This window comes from Canis lupus, chromosome 14 (genome assembly GCF_003254725.2).
Source record: "Canis lupus dingo isolate Sandy chromosome 14, ASM325472v2, whole genome shotgun sequence".
NCBI lineage: Eukaryota > Metazoa > Chordata > Mammalia > Carnivora > Canidae > Canis > Canis lupus.
Window position 1 is genome coordinate 13,122,501 of NC_064256.1, and position 20,575 is coordinate 13,143,075.

Consider the following 20,575-nt stretch of genomic DNA (forward strand, 5'->3'; position numbering starts at 1 on the left):
TTCCCATGGATTTTTTTTTTTAATAATTAAAACTTGTATATTCTGGAGTTGAATTGTTCTTTTTTTCTTTAAGTTTCAGAAAATGATCAGAGCTTTGAGGTGACCATGACTGCAACCACAGAGGTGGCAGATGATGAGATTACTGAGGGAACTGTGACACAGATTCAGGTATAGTGAGTCTTTTTACTGACTACAAGAGGATTATCCTTAACACATACTTTAGGTGATAAAATGATGAGAACATAATTTATCTGACAAGACAGAATTGAGGTAAGATTTATTATTTCATTCATATTTCCAGTCCCTGCTTACATGAATCTCAGAATAGTAGACAAAGATAGAGTTTGAAAATGCATTCCCTGTAGAGTGGTTCACATCTGTTGAAACAGATGGTGCACATGCATTCATCAACTACATGGAATAATCTCACTTGAGCTATTCAATAACCTTAAGTTTATCTTAACAATTATATAAGATATTGATATAAAGCCTTTTAAGTGTTAACCCAACAGTTAATGTCTAGTAACTGATTTAGAAAGGCCACATATGTTCCCTGTTCTAATATAAAGGGAAACTACTCATCTCACATAGATTTTAAACAACAGTCGAAGTCCCTTTTGGTGCCTATAGGACTAAGATACATTTTACCCTGAGTTAAGAGGTTGAATAGCAAGTAGGACTTACTGCTTTCCTTTTCTGTGAACTTCTTTGTCTCATATGAGTCATTTCTGCCAAACGTAATCAGAATTCTTTGCTCTCTTTGATAACCTGGAGCTTAAATCTATTTTACTTTTAAGTTTATGTCTGGCTGATTGTGCCTTTCTTTTTTAGTATCTTGTCCTTTTGCTTCATTTCTTTATTTAAAAAAATATTTTTGAAGTAGATACTAGAGACATTATGACATTTTTCTTATGTGAAGTATCACAATGACCCTTCAGTTAAGTGTAAGAGTTACGAGGTGATATATAACATCAAAGACTAAGGACATCTCAGGTGGGTGCACTGTGAACCTTTTTCAACAGGAAGCTTTACAGTGATTCCAGGATGACAGCATTTTTAGAGGAGTAAGTCTTTCATGTGTTTCAAACAGTATTGAGCCTGGCTAGAGATCCTCATAATCTGCTCTTGGATTTCAGTGGGTGATTTGGAAGGAATTTTTTCCAAGTCCTCTGAAGCCATAGAACACATTCTTCAAAATGGGGCTTCTCAAATTCATTCCAATTCAAAGAATGTATAGTCTCACTTCAATTCTGTTTTGAAGAATTGAAATCTCACTTCAATTCTAGTAAAAATAGCTGTGTATATATATGTGTGTGATTTGGTTTACAACTTGTTAAAAGACTGGGCATTGTCAGTGTTAGACAAATCATAGGGTGTTTTTTTGGGGGGTTATTTCTTTAGAGTTAATGAGTTAATAATTTGCTGTTGGCCTCTTGGTTTGTTATTACCAGTTTAGTGAATGAAGAACATTTAATAATTTCTAGTAGCTGTTTCACAAGAACACCGTTAGGTCGTGAGTTCGTGAGTGAAAGCATAGTTCAGAGTTCAGAACTAGTCTGCTTTTCGCTGTGCTCTGTGTCAAAGCAGGTGTAATTATTTCGCATATTGTAGCAGTTGATGTACTAGTTCCATTTCAGCAATGGGAGATGCTTGAAAAGTAATTAGAAACTAAAAAAGGTTCAGAGAGTGAGCTGTATATTCTAGACTCACTTTGGGAAATAGTGATTTTATTCTTTTAACCAGGTGATTAACATGTAAGAGAAGGTCATCTCAGAATATTTTCTACATTACATTTCTTAATAGTGGGTATTATTTTTATCAAAGTCTTTCACAGCAATCTATATCACCCTTGAAGAATAACCTCTGTGTATCAAATCTTAGACAATTGGGATCTTCAGAATATGAGAGGCCTTAGATATTACTTGTCTAGTCTTCTCCATTTTCACCTTTATAAAGGTAGCCTCTTGATCTTTAAAAAAAAAAAAAAAAATATATATATATATATATATATAAAACGTAGGACACATAAACACAGGGTTACAAAACTTTTCATACTTGTTCCAGTGACTTTAGCCTTTTGCGCATGGATTTAATTAAGAACAGCACTCTCTTGAATACAAGATATTCATTACTCCCAGATATAAAAAAACATAGGTGACAATGGAAATGTGACATTTCTCGTGTTCACTGACAGCTTCTCTCTTTCCAAGTAGGATAATTTCAGTTCCTCTTGAAATTAGAAATTCAGTTTCTGCCTATTCAATAAATAGTCCAGTGTCTGTTAGGACTTCCCTCTGGCCAGTGACATAGTGTAGTTGATCTAGTCAACTGAAATTGAACTTCGTTGAGTGGCCACTAGCGTGTGACTTTCCTCCTGGTCTGCCTATGATAGATGGACTTATCCCTGAAATGGTGTCACGGTTGCCACATCTTCCTGATTCACGCTATAGCTGTATCTAACCCAAGGCACCAGCTCTCTTAAGCGGCTTTAGTTCCTACAGAATTCGTTAGATTAGGTATGTCTGTAATTGAAAATATACCTGGTGTGATAATTGCATACATGTACTGAAAGCCACTGAATTGTATACTTTAAAGGGTGAGTTTTATGGTATGTGAATTATATCTCAAAAAGCTGTTAGTTTTTAACTCTACATTTCTTGATAAAGACTGCTTTAGCTACAATAATAATAAAAAAAGGAATACCATATAGTTCTTTGATAAGAAGGTACATTGATGAGGTTAGGAACCAGTTTTAGAGATTGGTGAAAATAAAGTTGTCAATAAAAAATAAGCAGACCTTGATTTTGTAGTGTCTTTTGATTTGGCCTGTTAATCCTTTAAATTTAACCAAGAGATTACATTACAGATGATTATATATTTATCAGCAAACTACCTATGAGGACATGAACAGTCATGATATTCAATCAAAGCATTTCCATTTTATTGTATGTATGAGCTCATTTTACATATCTAAATATACGTATGGCTTTAGATATCTTATATTGGTTTAAGTACCTAATGGAATCTTAGTTACTCTATAAATTCAGGCCACTACTACGGAGTTATTAAACAAAGGCCATATTTTGTTAGGCAGTTTTGTTTTCAAATTACCGTAATAAAAATAAAAAAATACTTGTTTTTCTATAAATTGAAATTGTTTTTACTATATCTAAAGCAAATGAATTCTGTATTACTATATTAGAGTTTCATAATGTTTAGTATCGCAAAGAAAATGAATCAGGTTGTATTAAATCAACCTATACTTTTTTTTCTTTTTTTACCTTTACTTCTTCAAGATTCTACAGAATGAACAACTAGATGAAATATCCCCCTTGGGTAATGAGGAAGTTTCAGCAGTTAGCCAAGCATGGTTTACAACTAAAGAAGATAAGGATTCTCTGACTAACAAAGGTAAAATATATATATATATATTTTTTTAATTTATTTATGATAGTCACACAGAGAGAGAGAGAGAGGCGGAGACATAGGCAGAGGGAGAAGCAGGCTCCATGCACCAGGAGCCCGATGTGGGATTTGATCCCGGGTCTCCAGGATCGCGCCCTGAGCCAAAGGCAGGCGCTAAACCGCTGCGCCACCCAGGGATCCCGGTAAAATATATTTTAAATTTTAGTGTCCATTGGGAATAAATAGAGATAAAAGAACTTATAGTCATCAGGATTTTGATGATTTCATAATTGTGATTGAGTAGTTACAATAATTGAGTTTTTGTAATTGTTTAACTTTGGCTCTGAATGAGACCATGAAACCAACATTAATTTTTTAATAATTGATCATAACTTCTCTGAGATGCAGTAAATTATAAACAGATGCACAGTGGTAGCATTTAAAAGAAAGTATAGTTACTGCACATGGGAGTGGGAAGTCAAGTCTTTTCAGAGATCTAACTTTGGCCTGATAAGCAGCTTAGAAGATTAAAGTGTTTATAGAGCTATGGAGTTCATAAGGATTGGTAGGGAGCTGTTATAAGAAAGTGGGGGTTGTGTGTACACCACTCTGAAGTAAGAAAAGGAAGCAAAAGTAAGTAAATTGATTGTTTTCAACCACTGCATAGTAAATACTCATTTTGAATATATAATTCACTTGATATCCAACATATTATTTTTACCTTGTCCTAGGATCTTTTGTGTGTTCTCTTGCCCATAAAATATATTATTTCCATTGATAATTTTTCAGACAGTTTTGAGCATGATTTGGTTCTTTAATTTTCATGTATTTTTAGCATGCCTTTATTGCTCAAAGAATAAGACATACAACTGAGAAGAAGTAATAGTTTTTCAGTCTTTTACTAATTATTGTCTTTATTTAATAGAATCAATTGTATCCGTTTTGTTTTTGTTTTTGTTTTGTTTTTGTTTTTATTTTAGAGAAGAGGAAAGAGTGAGAGGGGAGGGAAGGGCAAAGAGAGAGGGAGAGACCAGATCTCAAGCCGACTCTGGTCTGAGCGCAGAGCCTGATGCAGGGCTCGATCTCATGACCCAGAGATTATGACCTGACCTGAAAGCAAGAGTTGGACACTTAACTGACTGAGCCTCCCAGGTGTCCCAGAATCAAATGTATTCTTAAAAACAAGGGGTTACAGGGCCCCTGGCTGACTCAGTCAGTAGAGCATTTGACTATTGATCTCAGGGTCATGAGTTCAAGCCTCACATTGGGCACAGGGCCTTAGAATAAAAGAGGTTACAGACAATTAAAATACTTAAAAGAGGTTGCAAAAATAACTCCCTGGGATCTTTCAGATTTCAGATAAACAAGAAATTAGCTACATTTTATTCCCTCAGATAATTTATTTAATCACATAGCAAACTTTAGTATCTTATTCCTCTTGAGGGATAACATTTTCTATAACATTATCTGTTTTTCTTTAAGGACATAAATGGAAACAGGGGATGTGGTCTAAGGAAGAAATTGATATTTTGATGAACAATATTGAACGCTATTTAAAGGTATTTTATGGCTTTTTTTTTTGTTTCACGAATTTTTCATTGCCAATTGCAAAAATTAATCACAGCATCATTGTATCTACTTACTAGGAGCTTTGCAGTAATTTCTGTAATGGATGATTGACTAATATGTATGTTATAGCTTCATAATTGTAAGGTGTATGATTATAGTATATTTTAAAATAAATTTTGAATTCGTAGTTTACAGTAGCTTTACTGCTTTAGGAAACACCTGAAGTTTATACAAAATCCTAAAAGCTTTTCAGAATCTTAAAGCCCTGTCTTTTCAAGCAGCCTATAAAAGAGTTTAAGCTTATATTGTCTGAAGCCTAATATACACATCTTCTTTGAGTGAACTTATGACATGAGAGTCTTCCTCTTTTTAAAAAAAAATGAATAATTTAGTTCATTTTCATATTGAGGCCTATTTGCTGTTAGCTAAGTCATTCTTTTCATTAAATATCTCTTGAACAAAGTGTTTTTGAAGTACTGGAGATATGAATTGCCATAACCCATGGTATTGCCTTTTTAAAAACCAGCAGTTGATTTGGGAATGTTGAAAGCAAGTAAAAAATAATACAAGGCTTTGTACCCTTGAGTGATACATGCTGTGAATTCTGCATGAGATTGGAGAAGGAAGAATATGTTCTTAGGGTTAGGACAGTTATTGAAAATATTGGAAGAACAGGATATATATATAATTATATATATATAATATATATATATATATATATTTTTTTTTTTTTTTGGAAGAACAGGATTTGAGTGGAGTCTTACAGGAATAGAACTTTGGTAGCGTGGGGCCGGAGGGAACAGCATGAGCAAATGCTGAGCACCAAGGAGTCAGAAATGAAACCCAGAGCACATTAAGTTAGCCCCTTTAACTTGAACTGAATAATTAGCCTTTGGAAACTTGACTGTGAAGTCCAGTCCTATAGGAAATGAGAAAAACGGGTAACTTAGTTGAGTGAGGGATTGGTGGAGTAGGTCTGTGCTCTTCTCAAGGAAATCTTTCCAATGATTTGCTTATCATTCCCTTAAAGGAGTTAGTGCATGTTTGAAAAACAGACCATAGCATTGTTTGGGAATGGGAGGTGTACAGTATTTATTTAGCCATTCTCCTATTGTTTGATACTTAGGTGGTTTATATAATTTTTAACTATTATACATACATTGCTGCCTAGAATGTCCACATTCTTAAGCTTAATTTTAACCTGCATTCTTCCCAAGCGAAGCTCTGTAAATTATAAAGAGTAAATTAAAAACTTCAGTTCTGGGGCGCTGGGTGGCTGTCGGGTTAAGCGTCTGCCTTTGGGTCAGGGCATGATCCCAGGGATTGAGGCCTTCGCTGGGGAGCCTATTTCTTCCTCTCCCTCTGCTGCTTCCCCTGCTTATGCTTGCTCTCTCTGCCAAATAAATAAATAAAATCTTAAAAAAAACAACAACCCTTTAGTTCTTTGTTAATGAATAAAGATCCTTCTCACCAAACTAATTTTTTAAAGAGAAACACAGATACAATGACCACTGAAAAACGTATTCAGAAGTGTATTAAAGTTATCCACTGGTCACATACACTTTAGTTAAAACTTGAAAAATGCTGCAGATTTAGATAAGGCAGTAACGAATGGTAAGAACACAGAACTTTGGGAAGTAAGCTGATTTGTTGTCTGGAGAATTGGAGTGGATGGTTTCCAAGGACCCCTTCAACTCTATGATTAAAGAGTGGGAATGCGACTGAAATTTGAGACCTTGTAGAGGATCATTTCACTTGACCAGATAAGAGTAGTTAAAGACTTTAAAGGACAGTGGTGGAAGAATTGGCAGGGAAAGGGTAGATAAGCAGGTAGTCTCTCTAAGGACACTTGGTGACTGGATGTTGGGGAAGAAGGAAAAGAAGGATTCAGAGTGTTTTATTTTGGATGACTGGGAGAATGATGAATGGATTGGCAGAAATAGGAAATGTCCAAAAAGATGTACTGATCTTGGTAAAAGATATTTTATCTTATATTTGACCATGGTTTTTATTATGTGCTGCTGTTTAAAAAGATAGCAGAAGAATCTTTTCATCTCACTATATGGTTATCCTGCAACACAGTGTCTTTCATGTATTAGGCTTGTAAATGTTACGTTTAATTATTTGCAGAACTGGCATAAGAGAATTTTAGATTCTAAAATTAGAAACTTGGAGCACCTTGCCGGCTTAGTCAGTAGAGTGTGTGACTCTTGATCTCAGGGTCTTAAGTTCGAACTCCACATTGGGTATAGAGATTACTAAAAAAAAAAAATTACTAAAAAAAATTTAGAAACTTTTTACTGTGAAGGGTTTTTTTATACATTCAAGAGAATGGATAAAATGCATATCAATGTAATTTTATTTCTTTAATTGGCTTCTGTTATTTATTGTGGTTTTGTGATCCATACCCTGTTGACTTTTTTTAACTATTTCATTATGCTAGTATATATACTGTAGTAACCTATGTGCAGTTAATGGTCATTTGGGGTCTTTTTAGTTTTTTTGATATTAATTTGTACAAATCTGATGGATGTAAATGGTATTTTATTTTGGATTTAATTTGTATTCCTCTGATTACATAATCTTATATGTTTAGTGGCCACTTTTTAGGTTTCCTCTTTGAAATTCCTATTTGTGTTTTTAATCAGTTTTTCTCTGGGGTTATCTTTTTCATTTTCTAGACACTCTTAATGTATGCTGGATACTAATGGCCTTTTGTTTATTTGTAGGACAGGTATTTTGTCCCAATTCAGTGGCCTATCTTTTCCCTCTCTGTGGGGGTCATTTGATGAAAAAAGATTCCTCATTTCAGTATCAAAATAACCATTTTTTCCTTTTATATTTTGCATGGTTATTTAAGAAATCCTCTTCTGCCTCAAGGGCAGAAAGATACTCCCCCATATGTTGTCACATAAAAGTTTTAGAGTTTTACCTTTCCTGTTGATTTTTTTTTCCTATAGCTTTGAGATGGGGTTTCACTGTTGTTGGAGGTTTTTTTTTACACAGAAGACAGTTGTCCTAGCATTGCTATGGAGTGTCAGTCTTCTCCCAGTCTTCAGTGTCCATTCTGTCCCAAATCAAGCTTCCGCAGATTTGTTTCTAGGTTTTCTAATTTGTTCCCAGGTTCTATTTGTTGATACTTGCACTAGTATAGATAGCACAGTCTTCAGAAGTCATAGCATCTGATGGGGCAAGTCTCTTTATTTATGAATGTCTTGGTTGATTTTGTCCCTTAGCTTTTCCATTACAAATTTAGAATCAAGTGGCAGAGAATGGAAAACTGTTGGCATTTTATGGGGGCTGCACTGAATCTGTACATCAATTTAAGGGTAATTAACATCTATACCGTATTCCATCTTCCGACTAAGAACATTATATACCTTCCATTGTAGTGGGTTCCTCCTTAATTCCTTTTGATAGTTTGTTTTCCTCCAAAAAGGACTTGCCTTAGATTTAGTCCTGTTGCTTTTAATTTTGATGTTACTGTAAATGGGAACTTTTAAACTTTTTTATGATCTTTGTATAGAGATGAAAATCACTTTTATAATGATTTTGAAACCAGTAGACTCACTAAATACTGTTTAAGTTTCTACATACGTAACATCTGTGATTTTTCCTTTTCAGTCTATACTTTTTATATATTTTCTTTTATCAGATTATCAGTAAATCCAAACTTGATAGGAGTGTAATCCCATATGAATGTTCTATGTTATGAATGCTCTTTCCACATCTATAGAGATTAACATTTTCCATAAATTTAATAATACTATAATAATTAGTAATTTTTCTGAAATTAACACAGAATTCCTATAATAAGCTCACTTTTCATATTGACTGCTAACCTTTTTATACATTGCTGAGTTCAGTGTGCTCAATATTTTAGGGACTGGGGATCTGTGTTACTCAATGAGCTTGCCTAAAAATTCTTCTCTGAAACAGTCTTGTCTGATTTTGCTATTGAGGTTATGCTAGCCTAATAAAATGAGGAAATGTCCCCCCTGTTTTTCTATACCCTAGGATAGTTTAAAATCAGAATTCTGTTTCTCTTGATTGTTTAGTAGGATTTACCTGTAGTGTCATGTGGATCTGGTATTTCCATTGTGAGAAAATTATTAATAACCGATTAAATTTTCTTGGTGGTCTGTGCTTATTAGATTTTCTATCTTCCTGATTCTGTTTTGGTAAGTTGACTTTTTCTAGGAGTTTATTCATTTTATGTAACTTTTCAAATTTTTTGCCATAGAATTTTCATAATGTTCAGTTCTCTTATCTCTTTAACATCTCTACTTAGGCTCCATTTTTTCATTTCCAATATTGTTTTGTCTTTTAGTGTTGCCATAGTCTATCTTTTCATATTTTATTAGTCCTAATGAGTTTTTTCAGAGAACTGTTATTTAGCTTTGCTTGTCATTTGTTATTTATTTGATTCCTAGGTCCATTAATTTTGTTCTTATGATTCTTTTCTACTTTCTTTAAATATTAACTTTTTATAATTTTGAAAGGGGTTGACACAACTTGACTTTATTGAATTTAATACAATTCATTTTTGGAACATTTAAGTATCACTTCATTATCTCTTGAAACATTTTAAAGTTTATATTTGACTTATTAATGAATTAGCAATACATTATTTTTCTAAATGCCATTGATGATCTTGAACATTAAAAAACAACTTATAGAAAGCATAGTATATCCAAATGCATTTTACCAGAAATCCCTAAATCAAAGAAATGTAACCCATTTAGGCACGCGGAATAAAAGATGCTACAGAAATCATCTTTGAGATGTCAAAAGACGAAAGAAAAGATTTCTACAGGACTATAGCATGGGGTCTGAACCGGCCTTTGTTTGCAGTTTATAGAAGAGTGCTTCGCATGTATGATGACAGAAACCATGTGGGAAAGTATGAAAACCTGTAATGCTGCATGTTTTCATGTAATTAGGGGAAATATTTAAGGAGCAATCATTTTTAAAATATAGTTATGATCAGAACTTTAATTGGAGACAGTTATAAATTACTGTTTGTTGTGTTAATGTTTTTTTCTCCAGGTCCATGTTATAAATATGGAAATCTCATTATAACAAGGCCTTTTAGAAATTAGTATCTCAATCACCTTATATATGTCAGATTTTAGACTTAGCTGTCTTCATACATCAAAGTCTGCTTTATAATAAAGTAACATTATAAAAAAATTATAGTGGTTCAAGATTTAGTGTATGGAAAAAAACCCTCTAAATTCATTAGTAATATTGTTCCTATTCATTTTTTGGTTAAAGCATGTATTTATACTATAGCATTTCCTAGGTTAGTGACTTTTTTTTTTTAAATAAAACCAGAGTGAAAAATAACTAAATTTCTGAATATAATGCGTGGATTTCTGTTATAGGTAACATTGATGGGAAGGCATCATCTTTTTCAATGCAATGATTCTGTAGTGTTCCTGACATAGTTTTAATTTCTCTTTGGGAATTTTAGGTAGTCATAGTGTAGTTTATAAGATCATGCTTTCTAAAAAGAACATTGCATTGACTGTATTGAGTACTTGTCAACTAAAGAAAAAGAGCCTTTATATTGGAGCAAGAATATGGCAGATGTCCATGCATGGGTAGGGGAAATGAAGAGAATTTTTAAATTTTTTGGTGCCTTGTGAGAATTTACCATAAATTTGCATTTTAGCTCTGGTTTACATAAGTGTCATTCATAAGTCTTTAAGAATAGCTATGATATTAGAGGGTCTGAAACCAGTTTTGAAATAAAGGAAGACTAAGAATAGAAGCAAATATGCTTTAAATGTTGAATTTTCCTAGAGAAAAATGTACATTGCTCACTTTTATTATAGCTAAATGTTTGTTTTTTAAAAAGAGAAAATAAAAGCATCAGTTTTAATTTTCAGTAATTTACTTTGGAATTGGTTATTTTAAAAATATTATCAATAATGCTAAGTGACTTAGTATTTGGCTTCCTAAGTGAAATTCTGATTTTTATTAAAGTTTTTTAGTATTCTTTGTTTTAATTGATCTTTTTAAAAATGTCTTTAAATTTCTAGATACACACCTGAAGAAATTGAAAAGCTCAAGGAGTAAGTTTAAAATTTTTTTCTTTCCATGAATTCTGATAGTTGGGTTTTAACTTTTTTAGTATCTTCGTTTTTTAAACTTTTACTTTGAAAATGTCAAGAGATTTTATTAAGCATGATTGACCATAAAAAGAACTATTCAGATCCATACCTGCACAGAGTAGCCATGCCCATAAATTTAGTCTTCTACTATTGTGAGTTGCCAAATATGTCCTCAAACCACTAATAAGAGTTACAGAACAGAACAGATTAGATGGCCATTCCTGGTAGCCTGAAGACTAAATCTCAGGAACTTACATACCAAGATCAAAACCAGGGTTCTACATCTTAGTTTTAGAACTGCGACTTGGCAAATGTTTCACTTAATGTCTGGGTGGACTCTACCTTAAAAAGACTATTTCACAGGAAAAAATTTTGCTTTGTTGAGTGGGGCCATAAAGTATGAGTTAATGGATTGTATGGGTCGTGGAAAAAAATTGAAAGTTGATCCTCTTTATGATGGTAGCAGCTTGGGAAACTTTTTCAGTTGTCTGAGAAGAGCTTGTTAGGAGTACTCAAAAGGGTACAATCTGGGGATTGCCTGGGAAATTATGTCAGTAACCTGAGGGGAAATTTGGTCTTTTTTGAACACATATCCAAGTTACTTATTTCTTCTCTGACCCAGGAAAAAGGCAATTGCTGCCTGTTTTTTTTTCACCCACAGACAACTGTGGACCCCCCAAAAGGCCACACTTTCAAACTTTGGCTCTCAAAGTATTGCTGCCCACAACTTCCAAACCAGTCAAATGGGAAGAAGAAGAATGAAGAATAAATGATGAAATTAAAAGGGAGAAAACAGTTGAACCCAATGCTGATTGGCAGACTCTTGTTTTAGGCTCCGGATAAAGCATGGCAATGACTGGGCAACAATAGGGGCGGCGCTAGGAAGAAGCGCGTCTTCCGTCAAAGATCGGTGCCGACTGATGAAGGATACTTGCAACACAGGTACTGTGAGTGCTGCTGGGGGCTGCTCCTGTCTCACTGGAGCCTCCCGCCCCTGCACTTAACTGCTTTCTCTTCTGTTCTGGAAAGACATTTATCATTCACTCAAGTTCACATTTTATTTTCTAGTCTTCCTTTTTCTTCACACTTTATAGACCCAAGTAATCATTCATTTTTTCTGCATTTGTGTAAAGTAACATTGTTCACAGGGACACAGCTCCTCAGTTTCAGAGGTTTCAGGTGTAGCCCATTTCCATTTTGTAGCAATTCAAAATTGCGCCAGTGGGGAGAGCACTTACTACTAAGGCTTATATCCAGGAAGTAGTTTTAATTTAAGCCCATCTAACTGTTGAGCTTCTGTTAACAACAGCTTATCAACTCATGTTTATAAAAAACTTGAGTTCAGGCAGATCCCAACGTAAGTTATCTTCCAATGCTGTGGCTGTTTTGCTTAGTTCAAACAAGTAAGTATATTTTCCGTACAACAAAGTCATTAGTGTTTTAGTCTCTAGTCCAGACCACAAATACCTATTTAATGTTTAATATATATAAACATACTAATGATACTATTAAGCCTAACCTTTGTGACCAGCAACAGTATTGAGGCTCTGACACTAACTTTCACATAACCTTTCTGAGCCTCAATTTCCTCTCAAATAAAGAGGTTAGAAGAGGTGATCTCATAGTTTCCTTTTAGCCCTAAAATTCTCTAAAGGAGCCACAATCTGTGCTCAGTCTTTGAATAAGAAAAATAGTTCTCAAGGTAAGCTTACGCTTCCAGGGTATGTATTTTCTTTTTTCTCTTCCCTACCCTGCTAACGTGGAACCGGGAATATTTCCCTCTTAACCATTTCACCAGCACTATGACCTGCAAGACATTGAAAACATAAATTCCACCAATTCTGTCATTCCATGATTCATGACAGCTTAATCAATGAAGCAGGAATAGGAGCTCTAGATTTAGGATGGGACCCCAGAGTTTTATATTAGGCACTGTGAACACAGAACCCCTTTTATTGCCCTGCTAAAATAGGAGAGCAGGACTTTGTCTTGAAAATTGGTATCCACAACTGTGCCTAGCACATAATGGACATTCAGTAAATATTTGTTCAATAAATGAATCCCTGATGTAAGCACACAGCTCTTCTGAAATTTTCTAGATTATTTTAGCTGCTAGTCACAAAATGGAAACAAGTAGAAGGAGTTAAAAAAAAGTTTGGTCTTTCCTGTTTCTCTGCTCGAGTTCCTTAAGGAAAAAACAAGAGGATCATTTGGTGTCATGACTGGTTTATGGCTTCAGGAAAACCTGGAATAAAATCATGTGTGAACACCAGTCTCAGACTTCTGTTTGATCACAGTATCTTGGAGTTGGGATAATGGGGAAAGGAGATGGTATAAACCTGGTTTTCATATTTACTAAAGTGGGTAGAAGCCCATGGGAGTCATTCCACTTGCCTCTCATCATTCATTCCTGTAATGAAGGATCTCTATTGAGCTTACCCCACTTCTGCAGAGCAGGGAATCTTGGGCAAGACAGGAAAAATTGTGATTATGAGTTTCTGTGTCCTGTCAAGCCATCCCTGAAGCTCTTCCCACTTAGGATTAGTACAACCTGACAGCACATAATTCTTCCTAGGTATGTACTGGGTAGTTTTTCTCTCCAGAGTCAGTGTTTTCTTTTAGGATTCTGTATTTTCTTTTGTACGAAGAACCTTACTGGGCTACTCAAATGCAACTGTCTTAGTAGATATGTGCAATTTACCACCCCACAGTCATTCAGAAATACTTTTGGTGCTTCTGTGTACTTCCCATAAGTCCTTGGAAATACAGGGCTGTATCTGATTTGTAAAAAAAACAAAACAAAAACCAAAGAAGGTAGCAGTAGTAGTCTAGATGACTTCCTTCTTTCAGGGAAGTGGACGGAAGACGAGGAAAAGAGACTTGCAGAAGTGGTTCATGAATTGACAAGCACTGAACCTGGTGACATAGTGACACAGGGCGTGTCATGGGCAGCTGTGGCAGAACGAGTGGGTACCCGTTCAGAAAAACAGTGTCGTTCTAAATGGCTCAACTATCTGAACTGGAAACAGAGTGGAGGTACTGAATGGACCAAGGAAGATGAAATCAATCTCATCCTCAGGTTTGTGTCCTAAATATTTTAATGAACAAAAACTGCTTCATGGCTACAGGTTATTTCCCCTTTTGGTTTCCCTAGATGCCTAATGTCTGAGAAGCATCCTTTCCATAGGGAAAGGATCCACAGAGGATCTTTTAGATCCTATGCATTTCATATTGAGTTGTTCTTTTTTTGTTTTGTGTTTGTTCCTTTTTAGTGGATTTAGTACTCGTGCAAAGTACCAGATTGAAGGTGTGGAGACTGAAGTCCTCTGTATATCCACAGAACAGGTATGGCACAGTGGTACTACAGCCTGCCACTGTCCCACCAATGTGCCTCCATGCTAACCTAGGGGGCCAAGTTGCAGGGAAGAGGGCTCTTCAGTCTCCATGCCCTTCAATCTTGGGCTGTCATGCTAAGATTGCCAAGGAGGGGGCCCAGTGTACAGTGACCCACACACCTTCACATTGGACCCAATCAGAAACTTCCATTTTGTACATATCCTGAAATAGCTTTAAGATCATAATCCTAAGCCTATTTTTTTAAGTTAGTCGGTTTAACCATTAAGACTCAGAGACTCAAATGGGCAAAAAAAGCAGCAAGAAAATGTATGAGGCACTGAAGTAGTAAAAGCTACTCCCTCCTGAAAATCAAAATCATGACAGTTGAAGCTGGAAAACAAATAGATCATTAATACCCCAGATTTAGTTGTACTATTACATTGCTGTTTTTTGTTTTGGTTGCTCCTGGAATATTTTTGTCTTTTTAATTTTATTTTGGGTTTTGTTTTTATTTTTTGTTTTTATTTTTATTTTTTAAAAGATTTTATTTATTCATGAGAGACCGAGAGAGAGAGAGCGAGAGAAAGACAGAGAGACACAGGCAGAGGGAGAAGCAGGCACCATGCAGAGAGCCTGACATGGGACTCAGTCCTGGGTCTCCAGGATCAAGCCCTGGGCTGAAGGCGACGCTAAACCGCTGAGCCACCTGGGCTGCTCAGGTTTTGTTTTTAGTATACTTTTTCAACTAGTCATCTGCAAAGGAGCTCACTTCTAAACATTTTTGTTGATTATAGAAATGGAAAAGCTCAGATTTAGGCAATAACTTGCTGTAACACACTATAAAACATTGCAGAACACTATACACACACTTAACCCTGTTCTTACCCCGTTCTAACCTTTAGCTACTCCCTTTCCTTGACAGAGCTTCATCTGCTTCTGGCCATTTACGGTTTGGCCCGTTGCTTGTACCATTAACAAAAGGCTCTTGCTAGTGCTATGTCCTCGCTATTAGCTCTGGGAGCAGTTCTGCACTCCTAGAATCCTCTCCCATGCAACTAGCAGCAGCGTGCCCATGACATAGGCTACCATCCCCTCTGTTGCCAGGGCTGTCACATGTCATCAGAGGAGGGTTCTTCCAGAGAAATAAATTAACATCTAACAGACGTTTGTTTTGTAACCTGTAGGATAGCAGAGCTTGATGTAGCTGATGAAAATGACATAAACTGGGATCTGTTAGCAGAGGGATGGAGCAGTGTCCGCTCACCACAGTGGCTTCGCAGTAAATGGTGGACCATCAAAAGACAAATTGCAAATCATAAGGATGTTTCATTCCCTGGTAATGTATTATTTGCTTCTTAAAGTCCTACCCTTGTCTTACCATATTTACTCCTCAGGAATTGCTTAAAGGTTCAAAGCCCTTTGCCTCAGCTATAGAGATAGGAATCTTAGTAGATCTTCACTCTCTTTCTTTGGGTAACTGTTTTGTCTACCCTTGAGAAGAGCTGGGGGTGATGGGTAATATTCAAAGCACCTAAGACGAAAGTATACACATTTGCACACATTCTTCTCCTCCTATAAACTGTGAAGAAGAAAACGATTTTACATATTATGTACAAAGCTCTATTTCTGAAACTTTAGGTTTAAATCAACTGTTATGTGTTGAATAATGTCACATATCTTTACTGGGTTTGTTATTTAGAGAGATTCTTTGGTAGTTTTATAGTACAAAAACTATAAATTTGTAATTTATTATGTAAATCTAGAGATCTTAAGTTGGGTTTGCTTAAAAGTGAGGCACAGCATGCTTAACCCTTCATTGCCTGCTTTGTACTAGGCATGAAACTAAGTTGTACAATCCCTTTAATTAAGGCAGTCAAATTCATTCCCCTTAGTAGAATGCTCCAACTTCTTTTTTCCAAAGGAAAATTAAACGCTGAAGAACTCTGGCTTAATGAAAATAAGATTTAAAAAAAAATACAGTTGTAAATTGAATATTAAAACCAGAAGAGTGAATGAATACCAATGTCACATGAACCCACCCAGGTTGCAGTTATCACCTGAGAGGATTGGTAGTTAATCATGACTAGTGGAGGGGGGCAAGTCTAGATTTGACTTTCCTGTACAAGAAGTCAAGGTGGTTGCATAATTACTGTTTGGAAAAGATGAGCTGCTACTCTGGAGTTGTGAGTTAAACTCACAGCCAACTGATGATGCCTTTGCAGTAGCTAAAATAGTCCATTCTCTTTGAATACTTTGTGTAAGTGGAGGGGGAAGTACACTGTTCACTTAAAAAGAGAAATAAGCTATTTTGCATTAACAATATTCTTCCCAAATTTTATCCTGAAGGCCTAGGACATAGTGAAGGTCTTATTTTCATGTTCCTCACAATGGCTACTTTTTAAATGCATCTTAGATGGCAAGAAAACATTATGTTATTTAAAAAATTTTTTGTTATGTGATAATGTTTCTAAAAATATCCAGATAGGTTATAGCTTTCAAATATTTCTATTGTTATTTTGCTGAGATCTCACATGCAGTGTACAATTATTTATTCCAAATACTTTCCCTCCTTACCCCCACCTGCCTTGCTGCTTAGATGGTGGTCTGTCGGAGAATCAATGTTCTTTTTGTCTACCCATCTCCCTTCAGTCTTAATAAAAGGTCTTAAACAGTTACATGAGAATCAAAAAAACAACCCAACGCTTTTGGAGAATAAATCAGGATCTGGAGTTCCAAACAGTAATTCCAATTCCAGTGTACAGCATGTTCAGATCAGAGTCGCCCGCTTGGAAGACAATACAGCCATCTCTCCAAGCCCCATGACAGCCTTGCAGATTCCAGTCCAGATCACCCATGTCTGTAAGTGTTCATTTAAGACTCCTGGCTGTTGGACCTGTATGATTTGGTAACGACTCTAATACCTTTCATTCTTCTAGAATGTTGACAGAAATTTGTGGAAGTTAACAAAGGCAGTCTAAGGCATTTTATATTTGTTAGCTCAATTAATATTTGCACAAAAGAGTCATCATAAACCATTTTAAATCTTACTTTTAGATGTTACAAAGAATTAATGATTAATAGACTGCTACCTAAAATACAATCAGTTGAACAAAGAAATAAGAGTTCATAAGGTGGCACATCATTTTGTAGTAATTCACCAGACACTCAAATTGGGGGTGAATTTGAGGTTGTGTGTAGAAGAAATGGGTTTGAATGAGATTTTCTTCAGGAAGTAAAGAACCAGTTTCCTGTGGAAAGTATCCTGTTTATCCTTTTTTTCCTTAGCCTCTGATATTTTTGTGTTTAATGAGATTATGAGAACCCAAAAGGGAGGGGAAGTTTATTTCCTAAGATCTAAGCCAAGTTGATATTTCTACTTTTTTTTTCCATAACAGAAAAGGAATGAAAATAAAATTCTCAGAACCATACGATTCTTCACTTTATCATTTCTTTTGTCTACTTAAACACTATGCCTATGGAAAGATGATTGCCAAGAGCATATCAATTGCTGTGTGTTATTCTCAGGGGATTATTGGCATTTTGAGTGAGACAATTCATTGTGGGCTGTCCTACACATTGCAGGATGGTCACTGTCCCCTGCCTCACCCACAAAATGCCAGTAGTACTTCCTCATTATGGCAAATAAAAACACCCTCCGGATTTTCAAGTGACCACTATGACACCATTTTGAGAATCACTGCTCTCTGGTGGTGGTGGTGACACACTATCCACATATCCAGTGACTGTCAAAGTTTCCTTGGAGACCTTTAAAAGTAATCATGCCTGTCTTTAAAGTTCTACTTTAAGTTTGGTTTTTTGCTTTAGCTTTCTACCAATCAAATAAAACATGAAGAATTTCTTTAGCCCTTGCTTATTTAACTTTATAGCCTGAAGAACTGCAAAAGAACGTGAAATTACTGATCCGCCATAAATGTGAGAGCTACTGTTGGTTATAGATTGTGCACAGAGATTGTTAGAACTTTCCCTGGCTGTTGGGTTACTATACTTTGTGGGAATGCAGACATTTTAGAATTGGTACCTTAGGATAGCCTTTTTTTAAGATGTAGAATGATTTTATTTCTTCCAGCAAGAAATGTTAGTAAGAAAAAAAAAAAAAAAGAAATGTTAGTAAGAGTTTTACATTGTATCAGTTATTCTTTACATTCAGGCTAAAATTTCATGTTTGTTTCTTCCTTTATGTTGTTAGGAGTCAGGGACTAGCAAGCTTTAGAGCCAGAATAATAAACAAACATGTTAGACTTTGCAGCCCATAGGTCTTTGTGGAGTTTTCTAGTTTTTAATCAATCTTTTAAAAGTGTAAAAACCATTCTTAGTCCTGAGCCACATTTGTCCCTGCCCATAGTTTGCTTAACCATGACAAAGGTTATTTATCTGGAATCACTTTAAATTATTCTAAGTATGACCTTAGGAGTCATCAAATAGAGAAATACTAACATGAATCAAGTATATGTCTTTCGAAAGGTGTCTCATTTCTTTTCCAACTTAGAATTATCATAAACACTGCACATTAAAAGTTAATTCCAAATCACTTTTCACATGGATTCATATACAGGTGCAAATGAAAGCACCAGGAGATCGCATTTTGTCTAGTCTTAGTTCCTTATAATGTTGGTCAGGTGTAACCAACACTAAAGCCTCAACTGACACACCTATAAAGAGATGATACTTTGTGATCTTTAAAGCACCGTTCAGTCTCCCAAATGTGTTCTTACATTTCATGTTTGTGGTTCCTCCCAACAACTACATGAAGTAAACAGGACAGATAAAGTCTCTGAACATTAGTAGGTTCAAAGCAAGCTGTTTTCTCAGGCTTATATTGCTCAAGAGTAATACTGGTAGAACTGAAGCCTCATGTTCAGGGACTACTACCATTTCAGTCATCTGTACTGCTGACCAGAATGCCCAGGATTTATTTTATTTTATTTTTTTTACCAAGTTCCTGTTGACTTGTAAGTTAGCCTTAGTGTATTCTTCTTACTTCCTAATATTAGAAATATTTTGTGATCTATACCAGGGGTTAGCACATATTGTATCTATAGCAGCTAGTCAACTCTGCCCTTACAGTGCAAAAGCAACTGTGGAAAATAAATGGGTATGGTTGTGTTCTTATAATACCTTATTTACAAAAACTGGTTGTGGGTTGGATTTGGATGTAAGCCATAGTTTGCCAACCCCTGATCTATGCCATCCCAGGTAAATCCATTAGAGTTCTTCTAAGAAATTTAAATGACTTCAGGTTTCCAGGCAAATTATTCAGTTTGAGACTGTATTTTATTATTATCATTGTTCCTACCACAGCTTCATCAGAGTCCCCTGCTGCTACCGTTGACTCGGAAACAATAACACTAAACAGTGGAACACTACAGGCATTTGAGATTCTTCCAGTGAGTAACACTTCACAAAATAGAAATTGGTCATTTTATGCATAAGAAAAAGGATTGGTTTTAGCGCTGTTATCATATGAACAAAGGAAATAAAAACATTGGCATTAAGTGCAAGTATATCCATGTTTTTGAGGCCATGTGGTTAAAAGATAACATAAATAAGACTTTCACTTTTATACTTCACTCTTTGTATAGGCTTAAAGCAATAATGTGCTCTTTTTATATATGAAAGTGACAGGGTTTAATGAGTAAGGTGCATGCTATGGACTTGTATTTAGTCATAAACAAATAACATATATAATCAAAAAATTTATTGTACTGGCCCTGGGGATATAGAATATAAAAGTCCCAGTCCTATGAGGTGTAACCACTTTACAAAAAATCTTGCAGTTCCTAAAAAGGTTAAACAGTATAGTTAACATCTGAGCCACCAATTCTAATCCGAGGTATACCTAAGAGAAATGAAAGTAAGTTTGCATAAACTTGTATATGAACGTTTCTATTCCTAATAATCAAAAAGTAGAAACCCACTTGTCTGTCCACTGACAAATGGGTTAATAAAATGTGTTGTAGCCATACAATTATTCAACAGTAAAAAGGAACAAAGTACTAATACATATTCGAAGAGTGAACTCTGAAAATCTTACGCTAAGTGAAACTAGCCACAAAATACCATCTACTGTTTGATTCCCATTTATTTGAAATGTCTCAAGTAGGCAAATCTATATAGAAAAAAAAAAA

At 35.3% G+C, this 20,575-nt stretch overlaps 1 protein-coding gene and 1 long non-coding RNA gene across 15 annotated transcripts in view; one reads left to right on the plus strand and one right to left on the minus strand.

Moving 5' to 3' along the window:
* Window positions 1–1,941, minus strand: part of LOC112675001 (uncharacterized) — a 91,683-nt gene extending 89,742 nt beyond the window's left edge. For 3 of the 4 annotated variants that reach the window (XR_003145706.3, XR_007401979.1, XR_004804632.2), the window contains exon 1: window positions 685–1,941. This is a non-coding gene — a long non-coding RNA (uncharacterized LOC112675001). The remainder of the gene's footprint in view (window positions 1–684) is intronic. The other variant, XR_003145705.3, reaches the window with a different exon arrangement.
* The window catches only part of DMTF1 (cyclin D binding myb like transcription factor 1), a 44,068-nt gene that overhangs the window by 18,439 nt on the left and 5,054 nt on the right, over window positions 1–20,575 (plus strand). For all 11 annotated transcript variants that reach the window (XM_025471504.3, XM_025471508.3, XM_035698449.2 and 8 more), the window contains 10 exons: window positions 74–168; window positions 3,297–3,411; window positions 4,888–4,964; window positions 9,720–9,877; window positions 11,022–11,054; window positions 11,926–12,035; window positions 13,944–14,172; window positions 15,614–15,765; window positions 17,079–17,288; window positions 19,749–19,834. In XM_025471504.3, coding sequence (XP_025327289.1) covers window positions 74–168; window positions 3,297–3,411; window positions 4,888–4,964; window positions 9,720–9,877; window positions 11,022–11,054; window positions 11,926–12,035; window positions 13,944–14,172; window positions 15,614–15,765; window positions 17,079–17,288; window positions 19,749–19,834 — 1,265 coding nt within the window. The remainder of the gene's footprint in view (window positions 1–73; window positions 169–3,296; window positions 3,412–4,887; window positions 4,965–9,719; window positions 9,878–11,021; window positions 11,055–11,925; window positions 12,036–13,943; window positions 14,173–15,613; window positions 15,766–17,078; window positions 17,289–19,748; window positions 19,835–20,575) is intronic.